This window comes from Gigantopelta aegis, chromosome 4 (assembly GCF_016097555.1).
Source record: "Gigantopelta aegis isolate Gae_Host chromosome 4, Gae_host_genome, whole genome shotgun sequence".
In the NCBI taxonomy this organism is placed as follows: domain Eukaryota; kingdom Metazoa; phylum Mollusca; class Gastropoda; order Neomphalida; family Peltospiridae; genus Gigantopelta; species Gigantopelta aegis.
The window spans coordinates 111004051-111023668 of NC_054702.1; the positions used below are offsets into that span (position 1 = coordinate 111004051).

The following is a 19618-nucleotide window of genomic DNA, read 5'->3' on the forward strand; positions in this document are numbered from 1 at the left end:
TTTTGGCACAATCATAACTTTAAATGTTTCTGCTGAAATTAACTACTTTTCTTACACAACCGTTGGTGAGAACATCATATGTTATTTTTGATAACACATACTTGTTTACACATGTATGTGTGTTAACAATTTCAAGACATATGACTGGCTGCTCCTAGATAATGACCAGGCCACCAATGAAAAAACAACACAATCGAAATGATTACACTGTGACCTATAGTTAACCTGACAATCATTTGTCTGTGACACGTACATGTAACGTAACTACAAGTCCAAGGGCTGTAAATAACTTTATCGTCAAAAAAGATGTTAAAATTTGCTTAAAACATGGTTTTTGAAGATATGTAAGAAATAAAATAATACATTCGTGTCCATTAAATACCATTTATCTTACAACCCCTTAAAAACGCATCAAACTCGCTTTTGTTTATTAGATACATTTTAAAACAACTCGTAAGATAAATGGTATCTAATGGCCACCCATGTATTATTTATGTATTCATACTTGGTATATCAGTCCTTCATGTTTGAAAATATCGGGTGAGTGATAAATTAATCTCCTCATAACCTCCAGGACTTGCATTTCATACAGAAAATCTTGAGTAAAGTTTGCACATATTGACAAAAAAGAACTTTTGAACAATGACTAAAACAGTATAATGATATTGAAACATTGAGGCTAGCTGGGGTGGTAGATGCGTGGTTACTATATTTTTAGGTGGACAATAAAAATACCGCTTCTGAGCTAAATTTAAGATGTGCTTGGGCACGCAATTGCAAATGCATACCTCAAATGTGAAGGACTGGTATATTAGAATAGTATTAAAGTAATACCTTTAAGATTTGTATTTTTACACAATTTCATTTTTGTTTTAATAACTTATTGTATAATAGATTATTTTTATTTTTATCTACTTCAATACCAGACTACTGGCAAACAGTTGATTACCAGCCATATCAAAAACAGATGTTTTATTATAAATGTATAATATTTTAAAGAACGAACATCATTTTCTGTTGAAGAATTTTCACAGGTGTACTATACTAAACACCTTTCATGGGCCACAAAATGTGCTATTCCTACCAGTAAAACATCATGGGATCTTTTATAATGCCCTTTCCCATAAACAGGATAGCCTTTTAAATTTTAGTCATGGAGCACTTGCTTGGAAGGGGAAAAGCCTGAGTTGATCAATCTTGCAACCCATCACACCTCAGGTAAGTGCTCTATCACTGAGCTACATCTGGCCCCTATGTATATAAAGATAGCACAAGATGCTAATCATCATGCAGGAAAACCGATACCCAACTATCCAGATAGCCTGAAGACAAGCCAAGTAAGCCTACTAAAATCCTATATTTAGGGGTTGGGAATCAAAATTCTTCAAACTAAGTACCTAGATCGGTGCATATATGTATACAATTGCTACTTGCCACCGTTAGTTTCATTTTATTGCATTGGTAATAAAGTTAAGTATGCCAAGCACTAGGCTTTTAAACCAATACCTACACTATAAGGGTTTAACCCTTCAAATTAGATAGCTAGGCTAGTTTAACTCCCCCTCCGTCATTGTATTCAATGCTATATAAGGACGGAGGGGGATGGGTGGTCATGAATGACCATTTAACTCACTAGAATAGGGACTTAAGACAATAGGTACAACCGTAACATAAAACTAGGATTCACACACAGACTACACGCTCACTGCATCAGTACACAGGGTGCATTGACTAATGATAACAATGCACCCGCCCCCATTTAATGGTCCAGCACGTACTCTAATAAGGAACCGGACAAAAGAATACCGTTCCGAGTACACAATTGCAATACACCCGGGGGAAGCTGAACAAAAGAATATCGGCCTCCCCCACCCAAACCCCCAATACTTGCTGCTGGTAATAACTTGGTACTTGGTGATGCCTTGACCAGAAGCGGTCAGGCCCTTTATAAGGACCCTATGGGCAACCTAGGGAGACACCACAGCATCGTAAAGGTCTAAAATTAACGAGCTACTCTCAATTCACTAATATCAAAACCTATATTAGCTCGGCCATTTACCTTTCGACCGACCGTTCAAAATTGCGCCAAATTCCCTCAATCAAAATTGCGTACCCGTTTCTCTTTGGCATTTAACTGCTTCATTCAAATTCCATAGCATCACCACCACCCCCACCCGCCTGCTACCGATTAGATCGGGCTGCTGGTGCTCCCTTGCACCTGCCAGTGCAGGCGGTCCCTCCTCTCCCCTCCCCCCATCTTTCCTGTCATGGACGGAGGAGCCGGCCAAGTCCGGCTCTTGTGCCCACAACAAGCGTGCGCTACAACAGCTTGTTCTGAATGTGCACGTAAAACCCTATGACATGACATGACATAACATGCTAATCATGTACTTGAGGCTAGTAGATGCTAGGTTCACATCCCGGTACCGGCTCCCACCCACAGCAGGTTGTAATGATGCAGTGGGTACTAGGTATAACACTACTACACAGACTTCTGTTTCATTAACAACAAACAACTAATCACTACAGACAGCCTACATAGCTCAGGTGTGTACCCAGGACAGCGTGCTTGAACTGTAATTGAATATAAGCACAAAAATAAGTATAAATGAATGAATGTATGAATAATCATACAGTTCATGTACGTGTATATTACATTACAGTGACTACTAAGTATAAATATTTTGTGTGTGTTTCTAATGTATTTTATTATATATTGCATTGTTTTAGATACATAATATATTGAACAAATTGTCTTCTTCCTTAGCATAATTTTAACACAGACATATTAAACATCCTTTTTAAAAATATATCATTGTTGAAATAATTGACAATTATTATATATGATTGTATACTCTATTGACTTTAAAAAGTATTTCTTAAAATAAATAAATTCCATGTAAATTCTTTTTTTTTTTCTTTTTTTATTTGACTCTTCACTGATTACTATGAAGGTAATTTATGTCAGGCTAACTAAAGTGTTAAACCTTGCATCCCCTGTCACATGCAATGGACTGTAACTCTGGATGTTATGAGTTACCCAACTTGAAATTTTCAGACAATCTTCTACGATATCCTAGAGATATCCAGTAAAGTTTTGAAACAAATTGGTGATGATATATTTTTGAGGGTCAAAGTCAAATGTCATGTCAAACTATAACTTTCTGGGGGTTGATTTTTCAAAGGTTTCATGTACCGGTATAATAAAATTTATTTGTCTATTCAAGACCTTTAAAGAACATTTGAATGTTTTCTCTATCTCGATTAATAAATAAGTTAGAGCCTTTTGAAAATGGTTGGTACCCTTAACGAAGGAAGGCAATGTTTTATTTAATGACGCACTCTGGCGCGGCATACATCGGCATACATCGGTGTTGCCCGGCAACACCAACACAGCTAGCACACAGGCCAAAATCTTAAATATAATGTGTTTTCCTATTGGACATCCAACAGGAAGAAGGGAGGAAATGTTTTTATTTAACGATGCACTCAACATATTTTATTTATGGTTACATGGCATCAGACATATGATTAAGGACCACACAGATATTGAGAGGGGAAACCCGCTACCGCCACTTCATGAGCTACTCTTTTCGATTAGCAGCAAGGGATCTGTTATATGCACCATCCCACAGACATGGTAGTACATACCATGGCCTTTGATATGCCAGTCATGGTGCACTGGCTGGAACGAGAAATAGCCCAATAGGCCCACCGACAGGCATCGATCCCAGACTGACCGCACATCGAGCTAGCGCTTTACCACTGGGCTACATCCTGTCCCTACTTAACGAGGTCAAAGTACAACAATCTTTATCTTAACAATTAGAAGTCTTAAAATTTTTATTTTAGAGGTTGTCTCATTGACTACTGTAAGTGTACCAAATTTCTTTAAAATCTGAGACTGTGCATCCTAAAAGTGATAGATTTGACATGGAATGCCCCAAGTAATAGTAAAATAATATCTTTAAAAATGCAGTGTTCAACTTTTGTAAATTTGGCTAGTTTGCAAAAAGTGCAGACACTCTTTACAACTTCTCCATTTAAACTTTCACATGAGGTGTTCATTATATCAAAAACAGTTAGTGGAATTTACGAAATATGACATCAAAAGTAATAGTAAAATAATATCTTTTAAAATGCACAGCGTTCAACTTTTGTAAATTTGGCCAGTTTACAAAATGTGATCATTACATGTTTTATTTTAGACAAAATAAGACTAGTGTGACTGTTGCTTAACACCTACATTTATCATAAATCATATGTGACTAACTTATAGGTGACTCAGGAGTGAATACCTTTTCTGAAATTCGGCCCTTAGTTAGTTTTCTTTAGCACATTTACATTATTGAGATTAAATCATGGAGCCGTTTTAAGAAATGATTGTGACATGTTTAAAAGGTGGTGTATATATAAGCACAGTTAATTATTGAGATTAAATCATGGAGCCGTTTTAAGAAATGATTGTGACATGTTTAAAAGATGGTGTGTATATATAAGCACATTTACATTATTGAGATTAAATCATGGAGCCGTTTTAAGAAATGATTGTGACATATTTAAAAGGTGGTGTATATATAAGCACATTTACATTATTGAGATTAAATCATGGAGCCATTTTAAGAAATGATTGTGACATCTTTAAAAGGTGGTGTATATATAAGCACAGTTAATTATTGAGATTAAATCATGGAGCCATTTTAAGAAATGATTGTGACATGTTTAAAAGGTGGTGTATATATAAGCACAGTTAATTATTGAGATTAAATCATGGAGCCGTTTTAAGAAATGATTGTGACATGTTTAAAAGGTGGTGTATATATAAGCACATTTACATTATTGAGATTAAATCATGGAGCCGTTTTAAGAAATGATTGTGACATGTTTAAAAGGTGGTGTATATATAAGCACATTTACATTATTGAGATTAAATCATGGAGCCATTTTAAGAAATGATTGTGACATGTTTAAAAGGTGGTGTATATATAAGCACAGTTAATTATTGAGATTAAATCATGGAGCCGTTTTAAGAAATGATTGTGACATGTTTAAAAGGTGGTGTATATATAAGCACATTTACATTATTGAGATTAAATCATGGAGCCGTTTTAAGAAATTATTGTGACATGTTTAAAAGGTCGTGTATATATAAGCACAGTTAATTATTGAGATTAAATCATGGAGCCGTTTTAAGAAATGATTGTGACATGTTTAAAAGGTGGTGTATATATAAGCACAGTTAATTATTGAGATTAAATCATGGAGCCGTTTTAAGAAATGATTGTGACATGTTTAAAAGGTGGTGTATATATAAGCACATTTACATTATTGAGTTTAAATCATGGAGCCGTCTTAAGAAATGATTGTGACATGTTTAAAAGGTGGTGTATATATAAGCACAGTTAATTATTGATATTAAATCATGGAGCCGTTTTAAGAAATGATTGTGACATGTTTAAAAGGTGGTGTATATATAAGCACATTTACATTATTGAGATTAAATCATGGAGCCGTTTTAAGAAATGATTGTGACATGTTTAAAAGGTGGTGTATATATAAGCACAGTTAATTATTGAGTTTAAATCGTGGAGCCGTTTTAAGAAATGATTGTGACATGTTTAAAAGGTGGTGTATATATAAGCACAGTTAATTATTGAGATTAAATCATGGAGCCGTTTTAAGAAATGATTGTGACATGTTTAAAAGGTGGTGTATATATAAGCACAGTTAATTATTGATATTAAATCATGGAGCCGTTTTAAGAAATGATTGTGACATGTTTAAAAGGTGGTGTATATATAAGCACATTTACATTATTGAGATTAAATCATGGAGCCATTTTAAGAAATGATTGTGACATGTTTAAAAGGTGGTGTATATATAAGCACAGTTAATTATTGAGATTAAATCATGGAGCCGTTTTAAGAAATGATTGTGACATGTTTAAAAGGTGGTGTATATATAAGCACATTTACATTATTGAGATTAAATCATGGAGCCGTTTTAAGAAATGATTGTGACATGTTTAAAAGGTGGTGTATATATAAGCACAGTTAATTATTGAGATTAAATCGTGGAGCCGTTTTAAGAAATGATTGTGACATGTTTAAAAGGTGGTGTATATATAAGCACATTTACATTATTGAGTTTAAATCATGGAGCCGTTTTAAGAAATGATTGTGACATGTTTAAAAGGTGGTGTATATATAAGCACAGTTAATTATTGATATTAAATCATGGAGCCATTTTAAGAAATGATTGTGACATGTTTAAAAGGTGGTGTATATATAAGCACATTTACATTATTGAGATTAAATCATGGAGCCATTTTAAGAAATGATTGTGACATGTTTAAAAGGTGGTGTATATATAAGCACAGTTAATGATTGAGATTAAATCATGGAGCCGTTTTAAGAAATGAGTGTGACATGTTTAAAAGGTCGTGTATATATAAGCACAGTTAATTATTGAGATTAAATCATGGAGCCGTTTTAAGAAATGATTGTGACATGTTTAAAAGGTGGTGTATATATAAGCACAGTTAATTATTGAGATTAAATCATGGAGCCGTTTTAAGAAATGATTGTGACATGTTTAAAAGGTGGTGTATATATAAGCACATTTACATTATTGAGTTTAAATCATGGAGCCGTCTTAAGAAATGATTGTGACATGTTTAAAAGGTGGTGTATATATAAGCACAGTTAATTATTGATATTAAATCATGGAGCCGTTTTAAGAAATGATTGTGACATGTTTAAAAGGTGGTGTATATATAAGCACATTTACATTATTGAGATTAAATCATGGAGCCGTTTTAAGAAATGATTGTGACATGTTTAAAAGGTGGTGTATATATAAGCACAGTTAATTATTGAGATTAAATCGTGGAGCCGTTTTAAGAAATGATTGTGACATGTTTAAAAGGTGGTGTATATATAAGCACATTTACATTATTGAGATTAAATCATGGAGCCATTTTAAGAAATGATTGTGACATGTTTAAAAGGTGGTGTATATATAAGCACAGTTAATTATTGATATTAAATCATGGAGCCGTTTTAAGAAATGATTGTGACATGTTTAAAAGGTGGTGTATATATAAGCACATTTACATTATTGAGATTAAATCATGGAGCCATTTTAAGAAATGATTGTGACATGTTTAAAAGGTGGTGTATATATAAGCACAGTTAATTATTGAGATTAAATCGTGGAGCCGTTTTAAGAAATGATTGTGACATGTTTAAAAGGTGGTGTATATATAAGCACAGTTAATTATTGAGATTAAATCATGGAGCCGTTTTAAGAAATGATTGTGACATGTTTAAAAGGTGGTGTATATATAAGCACATTTACATTATTGAGATTAAATCATGGAGCCGTTTTAAGAAATGATTGTGACATCTTTAAAAGGTGGTGTGTATATAAGCACAGTTAATTATTGAGATTAAATCATGGAGCCGTTTTAAGAAATGATTGTGACATGTTTAAAAGGTGGTGTATATATAAGCACATTTACATTATTGAGATTAAATCATGGAGCCGTTTTAAGAAATGATTGTGACATCTTTAAAAGGTGGTGTATATATAAGCACAGTTAATTATTGAGATTAAATCATGGAGCCGTTTAAAGAAATGATTGTGACATGTTTAAAAGATGGTGTATATATAAGCACAGTTAATTATTGATATTAAATCATGGAGCCGTTTTAAGAAATGATTGTGACATGTTTAAAAGGTGGTGTATATATAAGCACATTTACATTATTGAGATTAAATCATGGAGCCGTTTTAAGAAATGATTGTGACATGTTTAAAAGGTGGTGTATATATAAGCACAGTTAATTATTGAGATTAAATCGTGGAGCCGTTTTAAGAAATGATTGTGACATGTTTAAAAGGTGGTGTATATATAAGCACATTCACATTATTGAGATTAAATCATGGAGCCGTTTTAAGAAATGATTGTGACATGTTTAAAAGGTGGTGTATATATAAGCACATTTACATTATTGAGATTAAATCATGGAGCCATTTTAAGAAATGATTGTGACATGTTTAAAAGGTGGTGTATATATAAGCACAGTTAATTATTGAGATTAAATCATGGAGCCGTTTTAAGAAATGATTGTGACATGTTTAAAAGGTGGTGTATATATAAGCACATTTACATTATTGAGATTAAATCATGGAGCCGTTTTAAGAAATGATCGTGACATGTTTAAAAGGTGGTGTATATATAAGCACAGTTAATTATTGAAATTAAATCGTGGAGCCGTTTTAAGAAATGATTGTGACATGTTTAAAAGGTGGTGTATATATAAGCACAGTTAATTATTGAGATTAAATCATGGAGCCGTTTTAAGAAATGATTGTGACATGTTTAAAAGGTGGTGTATATATAAGCAGAGTTAATTATTGAGATTAAATCGTGGAGCCGTTTTAAGAAATGATTGTGACATGTTTAAAAGGTGGTGTATATATAAGCACAGTTAATTATTGAAATTAAATCGTGGAGCCGTTTTAAGAAATGATTGTGACATGTTTGAAAGGTGGTGTATATATACTCTTCAAAAGAAGAAACGCAAAACCACATTGTCGTAACATTTGGAGAATTGATTTAATTATTGAATGGTGAGTCCGATAATTACCAAATGTTGCAGGATTGTTCACAATTCACTCTAGTCCATTGTGAGTAAGTGATAGGACACACCACCAAGGTCAAGGTCATCTGGAGTCAATACCGGGTGTGGCCTCCGCGTGTGTTGGCAACTGCCTGGCACCGCCTGCCCATTGAAGCAACCAGAGTACGGATGACGTCCCGGGGGATGGTGGCCCACTCGGCCTGCAAGGCTGCTGCCAGCTCGGGCAGGGTCTGGGGCTGTGGTTGTCGCTGTCGGAGGCGTCGGTCCAACTCGTCCCATAGATGCTCAACTGGGTTCAAATCCGGTGATATCGATGGCCAAGGAAGGACATTAATGTTGTTGTTCTGTAGGAAAGCCGTTGTGAGACGTGCTGTGTGAGGCCTGGCGTTGTCATGTTGGAACACTGCGTTGGCGTTGGCCATAACTGGAACGATGTGTGGCCGGAGGATCTGGTCAATGTAGCCCTGTGCATTCAGGTTGCCCTGCACGTGGACCAGGTCAGTTCTGCCAGTGTGTGAGATGGCTGCCCACACCATGACACTACCCCCGCCGAATCTGTCCACTTCCTGCACGCAGTTTGCCACATAACGTTCACCACGACGCCTATACACGCGACATCTTCCATCATGACGTCGGAGCAGAAATCGGGACTCGTCACTGAACCACACCTGTCTCCATCGCGGTTGAGGCCATTGTCGATGAATCTGGCACCACTGCAGTCGGAGTCGACGCTGTTGTGGTGTTAAGATGACACCTCGAACTGGACGTCTGGCACGAATTCCTACCTCACGTAGGCGGTTCCGTACGGTCTGGTCGGATATCCTGCGCAAACCTGGTATTGCTGCGGCTGTGGAGGTGGCAGTAGTCAATCGTTCCCGAAGGTGGCGTACCCGGATGTAGCGGTCCTGCCCGGGGGTAGTGACCCGTGGTCGACCGGATCTAGGGAGGTCACGTGTTGATCCATGTTGCTGGTAACGGTCCCACAGTCTGGAGATGGTGCTTGGGGACACATGGAATGCCCTGGCAACGGCCGTTCTGGATTCGCCTGCGTCTAGTCGGCCGATGGCATTGTTTCTCTGCGGTTCACTGAGACGTGGCATGTCCTGGATTGTCAATTGTCGGCCAGATACAGAGGCCAGGCAAGCGAACACCCTGCACTTTTACACTGTCGGTGTTCATGTTGCATGTGCAGTCAACGCACGTGCAGTGGTGACATGGTTTGCACGTGGCTGCGTTTTTGCGAATATTCACATTTTGCAACTTTATTGTACAGTAGCTGCGTTTTATCGAATGTAACCGTGGGAATGTGTTTGGGACATGCAATGACCTTATATTCACAAAGCATGAACCGGTAGGAAACATAAAATCGGAGTTATAACCCATTTGTACCCTTTTGCGTTTCTTTTTTTGAAGAGTATATAAGCACAGTTAATTATTGAGATTAAATCGTGGAGCCGTTTTAAGAAATGATTGTGACATGTTTAAAAGGTGGTGTATATATAAGCACAGTTAATTATTGAGATTAAATCGTGGAGCCGTTTTATGAAATGATTGTGACATGTTTAAAAGGTGGTGTATATATAAGCACAGTTAATTATTGAGGGGCGAGATATAGCTCGGTTGGGTGAGTGCTTACTTGAGGTGCTTGCATCGCAGGATTGAACCACCTCTGTGGATCCATGCAGCTGATATGGGTTTTTTTCTTGTTCCAACCAGTGCACGACAACTGGTCAAAGACTGTGATATGTGCTTTCCTTTATGGAAAATGCATATAAAATATCCCTTGCTGCATTGCATTAGGAAAACTGTAGCAGGTTTTCTCTCATTATGTGTCAGAATTACCAAATATTTGACATCCAATAGCCAATGATTAATTAATCAATGTGTTCTAGTGGTGTCCTTAAACAAAACAAACTTGATATAATTAATTATTGCTTTTACTTAAAACAAATTCTCAATTGTCAATATTTTATATTGATTCTCAAAAATGTTATGCTAAGAGTATCGGGTCCAAATTTTAGGACTCAGTTAAAAGATTTATTTCAGAATAAACCATCTGTTTACAAATTTATTGTATTAAGGGTAAAAATGTTACATGAAGATGAAGCTGAAAATGTACAAAACTGTATGTTAATGTAAATATAGAATATGTTGCGTGACATCACACTTTTATTGATCTGTTGTGTTAAGAAGTATGTTTGTGTGTGTGTGTAAATACAACAGTATGTTGTGTGACATCGCTTTTACTGAACTGTTGTGTTGAGAAGTATGTTTGTGTGTGTGTGACTCTCAAGCGAACTAGCAATGAGAATAGACGTGGTTTCGTGCTCTCTCGACCTACCCCCCCCCCCCCACCTGGGGGGATTGATGGCTAGCTATGGCTTGCTGTTGGAGTACCGCGTCGCGTACACTGGGTCACGGGCAACCGTGACCTTGGTGTACGGGGACGCGGTTACAACAAAGAGGAAGAGGACAAGGAAGAAGAAACGTGCGCCAGGGACAGCTCCGGCGGGGACAAAGCTGGTGGCTCAACCGCCAGGGGCGGTCCCGTCTGCGTTGCTGCCCCCACCACGACCTATCCAGCCGGAGCGCAAGGAGGCGAGTCGCCAACCAGCCGCACCGACTGTACAGAAGCAGAAAGAGGAGCAACTACCCAGTGCACCATGGCCTGCTTCACCTGTTCTCGCCCGTCGCGCATCAGCGTCGAGACCCCCACCCACAGGGGACTCCGCGATGGCGACATTGGATGTTGGAGTTGCCAAGGGGAAGGCCGTGACCCCCCCCGGGGGACCAACCAGCCAAGACGCGGCCTTCTGCTTCCACTAGTGACGAATGGCAGCTCGCGAAACGGAAGATCAAGAGTCAGTACGCTAAGTACGTGATTGGTGACGTCTCGGATCCCTACAAACTGCCAGGCGGGATCCAAGAAGAAGACTTCAAGACCTTCCCGGATGGCAACCAGATCGCCATCCACCCTGGGGATCTACGGGGAATCGGGCAGGTCCTGGTCATCACCTCGCATCGGGATGGCTTGTACAGATAGGGGATCCTCTACAAAGAGATGGACAACCACACCGTCCACAGGATAATCAAGATCATCGCCGGCGCTCAGTACCTCCCACTGGCTCAATGCCTATGGGGCCACAACTTCAGGAAGTTGGTGCCCCACTTCAATGAAGAGTACATCATCTCCTCCCCGTAGACGCCAACCTTATCTAGGACAGGTAACCTCCTTTTTGGGCTTAGTTGGACTTTAAACATTTTCGATCGAGCTTCAAAATTCTCATGTTTATTTTTTTTTATAAATAGTCCAACGCATTTTACTTTGGCGCCCGTTTAATTGCTCAAATCACTTAAAACCTTTTCGGCCGAGCAGTCAAACTTATTTTTGGGTTTAAATTCTTAGTCCGGACATGATGTTAGGTGCAGTTATTCTCCGTAGACTTAGTTTTTTCTAGGTAGAACCGAAGGAATCGAAATTCAGCCAATCAGAGCATGGCCCATATTCGGTGTCTACTGTTTGGTCCGCGCAGTCGCTGGACGCTACTAAATACTTATTCCAAATTCCGACCATTTCAAACTATATCCCCCCCCCCCCCCCCCATGTCCTGGACTTAGTCACTGGCAAAGGCCAGAGATTAAGCCCAGGACAGGCGTGCGTGAAACCTTCGTGGTATATACGCACATTAAACCTTATACCTGTACCTTGTGTGTGTGTGTGTGTAAATACAACAGTATGTTGTGTGACATCGCTTTTACTGAACTGTTGTGTTGAGAAGTATGTTTGTGTGTGTGTGTAAATACAACAGTATGTTGTGTGATATCGCTTTTACTGAACACCAAACAACCGTGGTTTAAAATAACCATATGTTAGATGCCAAACAACTGTGGTTTAAATGTGCTGAGGTATCACTGTTAATGATAAACATGCTGTCCATCTGTCCATCTGTCCCACATATAGTTTTTTGGAAAATGAAAAAGAAAAGCACAAGTCTATTTGTTGACAGTATTATTGAAATCAGTACAATGTACAACTGGACAAAAGATGACTGGTTTATACGCAAGGCCGATGATTTTGTACTTGATATTTAGTGTCAAACTAAGAGGTCGGCTAATACAAGGAGTCAGCTAATACATGACAATATATGGTATACCTTTGTAATGTACTGTTACTGATCAAATTTAACTTTTATGGTGATTTACCCACTTTTCACAAAAGTATGGCCCTTGAATTTAGGAGATAAGAAAAACATTTGAGTTCGGTAAGGACATGTATTGCTTTAGCAGTACTCTCATAATGCTTGTTGATCTTGACATAATACAGTTAACAATGTTGGTAAATATGAGAGGTAAAAACACATTGTCAAGCTGTTAGCCATCTTTGCAAGCCCAGAATCCCATTCTGTAGTGCCTTCATTGTTACACATGCATAGTGTCAGAAGTAATGTGCCCGATAATTAGCTGTTGATTATTTCCCTTGCATAATGACACTGCTGACTAGTCACAGCATAGTTAACATTTAACAAGACAACAATATGTCTACTTACACAGATGGATGTGTTCATAATTGCCAAACAAAAAGTCATAAATTTAAAGTAAGTTATTTTGAAAGCTTGACAGTGTTGAGTAGGGATAGGCAAAGTGACATCTGTTGATTATTGATGTCATTCAAATCTTGCAATTTGGGTCAACACATCATGGCAAATATCTGAATCTATCAAATGTAACAAATGATTTCATTTACCCAAACAACATTTCCAATAACGGAACACCTGCCTATGTGGTAAGGGTGGTTATGGAGTAACATCTCGGAATAGGACACTTTGCTATCGAAGATGGTTGTTAAGGGACTTGGCCAGCTGAGACATTTGTTCCTTATGGCAGCAGTTACATAGACAACAGACAAAATATACTCATGTAAAAACAAAAACTGAAATTATCATTGAAAGGCTGAAAACACTATACAGTCTATACTCAAATAAAGATCAATTTCCAGCATTTTAGATCAGTCTACTTGTACAAATTGTTTTAACAAAAAATAAAATAAAAATATGTAATTAGCTAAAAATACTATCACTTACAACTGTGTGAAAGAATGGAAAGGAAAGAAGGAATGTGTTATTCAACGACACACTCAACACAATTTAATTATGGTTATATGGCATCGAACATGTGGTTAAGAACCACACAGATGATGAGAGATAACCTGCTACCACCACATCATGGGCTACTCTTTTCAGGTAGCAGCAAGGGATAGTTTATATGTTCCATCCCACAGACAGGATAGTACATGTAATATATGGTCTTTGATATACCAGTTGTGGTGCACTGGTTAGAACGAGAAATAGCCCACTGGGCCCACTGATGGGCATCAAGCCTGGATGTTTTACCACTGGGCTCACTGACGGGCATCAAGCCTAGATGTTTTACCACTGGGCTCACTGACGGGCATCAAGCCTAGATGTTTTACCACTGGGCTCACTGACGGGCATCAAGCCTAGATGTTTTACCACTGGGCTCACTGACGGGCATCAAGCCTGGATGTTTTACCACTGGGCTCACTGACGGGCATCAAGCCTGGATGTTTTACCACTGGGCTCACTGACGGGCATCAAGCCTGGATGTTTTACCACTGGGCTCACTGACGGGCATCAAGCCTGGATGTTTTACCACTGGGCTCACTGACGGGCATCAAGCCTGGATGTTTTACCACTGGGCTCACTGACGGGCATCAATCCTGGATGTTTTACCACTGGGCTCACTGACGGGCATCAAGCCTAGATGTTTTACCACTGGGCTCACTGACGGGCATCAAGCCTAGATGTTTTACCACTGGGCCCACTGACGGGCATCAAGCCTAGATGTTTTACCACTGGGCCCACTGACAGACATCAAGCCTAGATGTTTTACCACTGGGCTCACTGACGGGCATCAAGCCTAGATGTTTTACCACTGGGCATCAAGCCTGGATGTTTTACCACTGATGGGCATCAAGCCTAGATGTTTTACCACTGGGCTCACTGATGGGCATCAAGCCTAGATGTTTACCACTGGGCTCACTGATGGGCATCAAGCCTAGATGTTTTACCACTGGGCATCAAGCCTGGATGTTTTACCACTGATGGGCATCAAGCCTAGATGTTTTACCACTGGGCTCACTGATGGGCATCAAGCCTAGATGTTTACCACTGGGCTCACTGATGGGCATCAAGCCTGGATGTTTTACCACTGGGTCCACTGACGGGCATTAAGCCTAGATGTTTTACCACTGGGCTCACTGACGGGCATCAAGCCTAGATGTTTTACCACTGGGCTCACTGACGGGCATCAAGCCGAAATGTTTTACCACTGGGCCCACTGACGGACATCAAGCCAAGATGTTTTACCACTGGGCTCACTGATGGGCATCAAGCCTGAATGTTTTACCACTGGGCTCACTGATGGGCATCAAGCCTGGATGTTTTACCACTGGGCCCACTGACGGACATCAAGCCTAGATGTTTTACCACTGGGCTCACTGATGGGCATCAAGCCGAAATGTTTTACCACATGGCCCACTGATGGGCATCAAGCTTAGATGTTTTACCACTGATGGGCATCAAGCCTAGATGTTTTACCACTGGGCTCACTGATGGGCATCAAGCCAAGATGTTTTACCACTGGGCTCACTGATGGGCATCAAGCCAAAATGTTTTACCATGTGGCCCACTGATGGGCATCAAGCCTGGATGTTTTACCACTGGGCCCACTGACGGACATCAAGCCTAGATGTTTCACCACTGGGCTCACTGATGGGCATCAAGCCAAGATGTTTTACCACTGGGCTCACTGATGGGCATCAAGCCAAGATGTTTTACCACGTGGCTCACTGATGAGCATCAAGCCAAGATGTTTTACCACTGGGCTCACTGACGGGCATCAAGCCAAGATGTTTTACCACTGGGCTCACTGATGGGCATCAAGCCTAGATGTTTTACCACTGGGCTCACTGACGGGCATCAAGCCAAGATGTTTTACTACGTGGCCCACTGATGGGCATCAAGCCTGGATGTTTTACCACTGGGCTCACTGACGGGCATCAAGCCAAGATGTTTTACCACTGGGCTCACTGACGGGCATCAAGCCAAGATGTTTTACCACGTGGCCCACTGACGGGCATCAAGCCTAGATGTTTTACCACTGGGCTCACTGACGGGCATCAAGCCTGGATGTTTTACCACTGGGCTCACTGACGGGCATCAAGCCTAGATGTCTTACCACTGGGCTCACTGACGGGCATCAAGCCTAGATGTTTTACCACTGGGCTGTGTCCTGTACTTGATGGTAATGCACTTGCCTGCAATGGGTCATAGTTAATTTTAAAAGTTTGTTTTGTTTAACGACACCACTAGAGCACATTGATTTATTAATCATTGGTTATTGGTAATGTTGACCTGTAGTCTGTTGGTGTTGTTAAACAAAACAAATTTAACTCTTATTAAACATTCAAGACTGAGTAGAACAGTTACTGTTTGACATCTAGTAGCTGCTGATTACACGATGTGCTAATTAAAACATTACTTTCTTTTCTTCTGTGACTCCCAACTTTCCAAGGTTATCCATATTTATTATCCCAGCTGTCACTCATAACCTGAGAAATAAAAATAATTTCTCAATTATCATGCATTGGTCAAACATACAATATTATTAGACGATTTGGCATTTCCAAACCAATGACTTTGCTAGTACTGAATATGATGTCATCACAATTTGACCAACATACACAATGATGTCACATTGTTTAAAGAGTTTGCTTTTACGCCAGTTTTTATTGTTAAATTTGTAATAAGATGTTATTTTATTACAATTTATTACAGATATTTTTTGATAAGAATAAATAGAAATTAGTTTTTTTGTTAAGTGAACGTGAATAAAATGCAAAGTAATAGCATTGCTTAGAACAGTATATATAGTGGTTTACATTGTTTCTACATACATGTATATGTATGGATATTAAAAATTAAGACTTTTAGAGAAACTAAATAACTACGGTAATAAATAGAATAACAAACACTGTAGCAGTTATTATCAAATGTATTACCCTCATGAAATAATTTTCATTTGTTACTCACTAAATATTGCGACAAATGAAAATATTTCACTCAGGATATAAATTTGTATACATGTAACTGGTAAGTTGTTTATCATCCTATATGTTCACAAATGGCTTCCATGACCTGAAACAGGTACTTCTGTTTTCCTGTAAAATGAATAATTCAGCCTGCAGTGTCAGAATTTAATCTCTAATCACCTGTTCAGTATTGATTTTCACTCATCGTATCAAACATTTAATCATTTTGCACTCAGATTTCCTGACTGAGGACAGAACTCATTAAACACTTAGGGTTCAGGAAGAATTGTATTGTGTCAGAGGATGACTGCCAGTTTGTGTGGGATGTACTTCAGTAATTGACTGAAACACACAAGAAATGTGATACCCTAATAAAATACAACCTTTTTTGTGTTATGGTTACACTGTGGAAAGTTAATTTAACGCCTGCACAAAACACAAGTTAAACCGAACTAGACGACTTAGTGTGGGCACTGTTTAGATTTTACCAGCTTTGTGAATGCAATTTTTGTGTGTGTGGCGACATGACTGAGAACACAGTGTGTAGCCTAACTTTTTATGCAGGGAGAACCATTATATCTACTGCTTTAAATGTTATAATTTATACATTTATATGATTGTATACATGGCATGAAGTTACAGTAGTATCTAAACCCAAACCAGTTCTTGTTGATAATGAAATGCATATGAATATATTTGTAACTGGAGTGCTACTGATGCTGTGACAGGGTTTTCATGTGAAAAGTAAGGGTCCAATCCAAATTGGTGTTTTTATTCCTTCAGACAATAAAACACATTACATTAATTATATTATATTTAATCGGTGTTGCTTGTTGGACTTCACATAATGAACATGACCTTAGCCATGTTATTTTAATGCACTTTTAAGTCTGATAATATTCTGTTTGTCTGATCAGGTTAAAAAATTGTTTTACAACTTTTACATGGACTGATTTCTGATGAGCTTGTATCGTGCTGATCTACATTTGTTAGGGTAATGTGCCATCGTTATGTTTGGAATAAAGCTTTTTGATAGAATGTAGTGACAGAGCATCTTCTTAAGGTGTGAAAAGTCATAGAATAGTAGCTCATTGATTAATTAATCATCATTGTTTGGATAGCAAACATTTGGAAATTTTGACTCCAGTCTTCAAAGCAAACCTGCTACATTTTTCCATTAGCAGCAAAGGATCTTTTATGTGCACTTTTCCACAGACAGGACAGCACATACCAGTGTTCGAGATTAACAGTATCCCGATATTCCGGGGATACCAGAATTTAATTTTGGATACCAGACTTCAAGAACCCAGTATCCCACCGGGATACCATATAATACTAAATTCTCAGGTGGGATACAAGATTTTGAAATGTTAGTATCCAACTGGGATACTGGCCAAATTTTTTAATCTTGAACACTGCACACCACAGCAGTTGTGCTACAGGTACATATATATAATTCCTGATCATGTTAAAAAAAGTAATCAACATTTTAACATCAGATTTTTTTTCTCTCATTGTACTAATGGACCCTTTGGTAAAAGTCCTATTTTACAATAGTTATTGATTAATGGGTAAGTTGATGTGTTGCTCACTTGATGCATGGTCTGTCTGGGATCGATCCCCGCCAGTGGGCCCATTGGGCTATTTCTCGCTCCAGCCAGTGCACCATGACTGATATATTAAAGGCTGTGATATGTGTTATCCTGTCTATGCATATAAAAGATCCCTTGCTATTAATGAAAAACAGTAGTGGGTTTCCTCTCTATGACTGTATCAAAATGACCATACGTTTGACATCCAATAGCCGATAATTAATAAATCAATGTGCTCTAATGGTGTTGTTAAACAAAACAAACATTTTAGTTGACGTGCCATTAAATTCCTTCTTTTTTTTGTGCATGTTTCAGACAAGGTATTTACTGACATATGATGTGTTGAGTGTTGAGGACAAGAGGACGTGTAAGGTTGGTAAAATGTGCTCCCTTGAGGTGAAGGTCAAGTCGACCGAGCTGGCCCCACAAGATGAGAGACTGGTGTACAAGGTGAGCACAGGTCAACAGGCCTGGGCAGTGTCGGGAAAATCAACAGGTAATCATTGCAGAGAAATGTAAATAATTTATTATCCATATGGTAGTACTAAACCAAATAACTTCCGGCTGGGTCAAAGTTCGAGGTGCACCACACTTTTAATAGAGAAGTTTAACACCACAAGTCATGTGATTGGTAATAAATGTGAGTGTGTTGGTTGTAAAAGAAAATAAGTTTCATCTAGGCAAAAATTGTATGCAATTGTATTTCATCTAATACCACTGTGTCAAGTAGTACTTGAAACATATATGGGGTACCTGTACAAAAAAAGTACATAAATTTTGTGCAGAACTAGATTGGTCATAGACACTACCCATTATCTCTGAAATAAACAGCTTGACCCCTAATTTTTTCTGATTCACTTTAAGGGTGAGGGGTAGTAGAATTTATATCCATGGCGTTTATGTCGATTGATACGCTGCAGATAGGAGTTTTAGCCACATATGTTACTGTTGTCTATAGGATTTGATTTGGTAGTATACACCCATATGGGCAGAGAGAAGTGGGGAAAGAAAAATAATCTTTCCTTATGGAAAAAAACCCTCAAGTCTTCCCCTAGATATGTTGTTGATGTCATAATCAATGCTTCGCTATATGCTTTGATGTCACAACTTTCAGACAACAACAAACAACAGTAACTATTTTTATCCATGTCAACAAAGTCTAACTTACTTCATCAGTGATAAGTATGTCACAGCTATGACACAATGCTGTCTCTTGTTCTCAACTTGCAAACTAATTTTCAATAACAGTATTGCTTGAAAATTTTCTA

General features: G+C 38.4%; 1 protein-coding gene across 2 annotated transcripts in view; it reads left to right on the forward strand.

The window, feature by feature from the left end:
• The window catches only part of LOC121371768 (trafficking protein particle complex subunit 10-like), a 66421-nt gene that overhangs the window by 35409 nt on the left and 11394 nt on the right, over positions 1-19618 (forward strand). For both annotated transcript variants that reach the window (XM_041497900.1, XM_041497901.1), the window contains exon 20: positions 18666-18846. In XM_041497900.1, coding sequence (XP_041353834.1) covers positions 18666-18846 — 181 coding nt within the window. The remainder of the gene's footprint in view (positions 1-18665; positions 18847-19618) is intronic.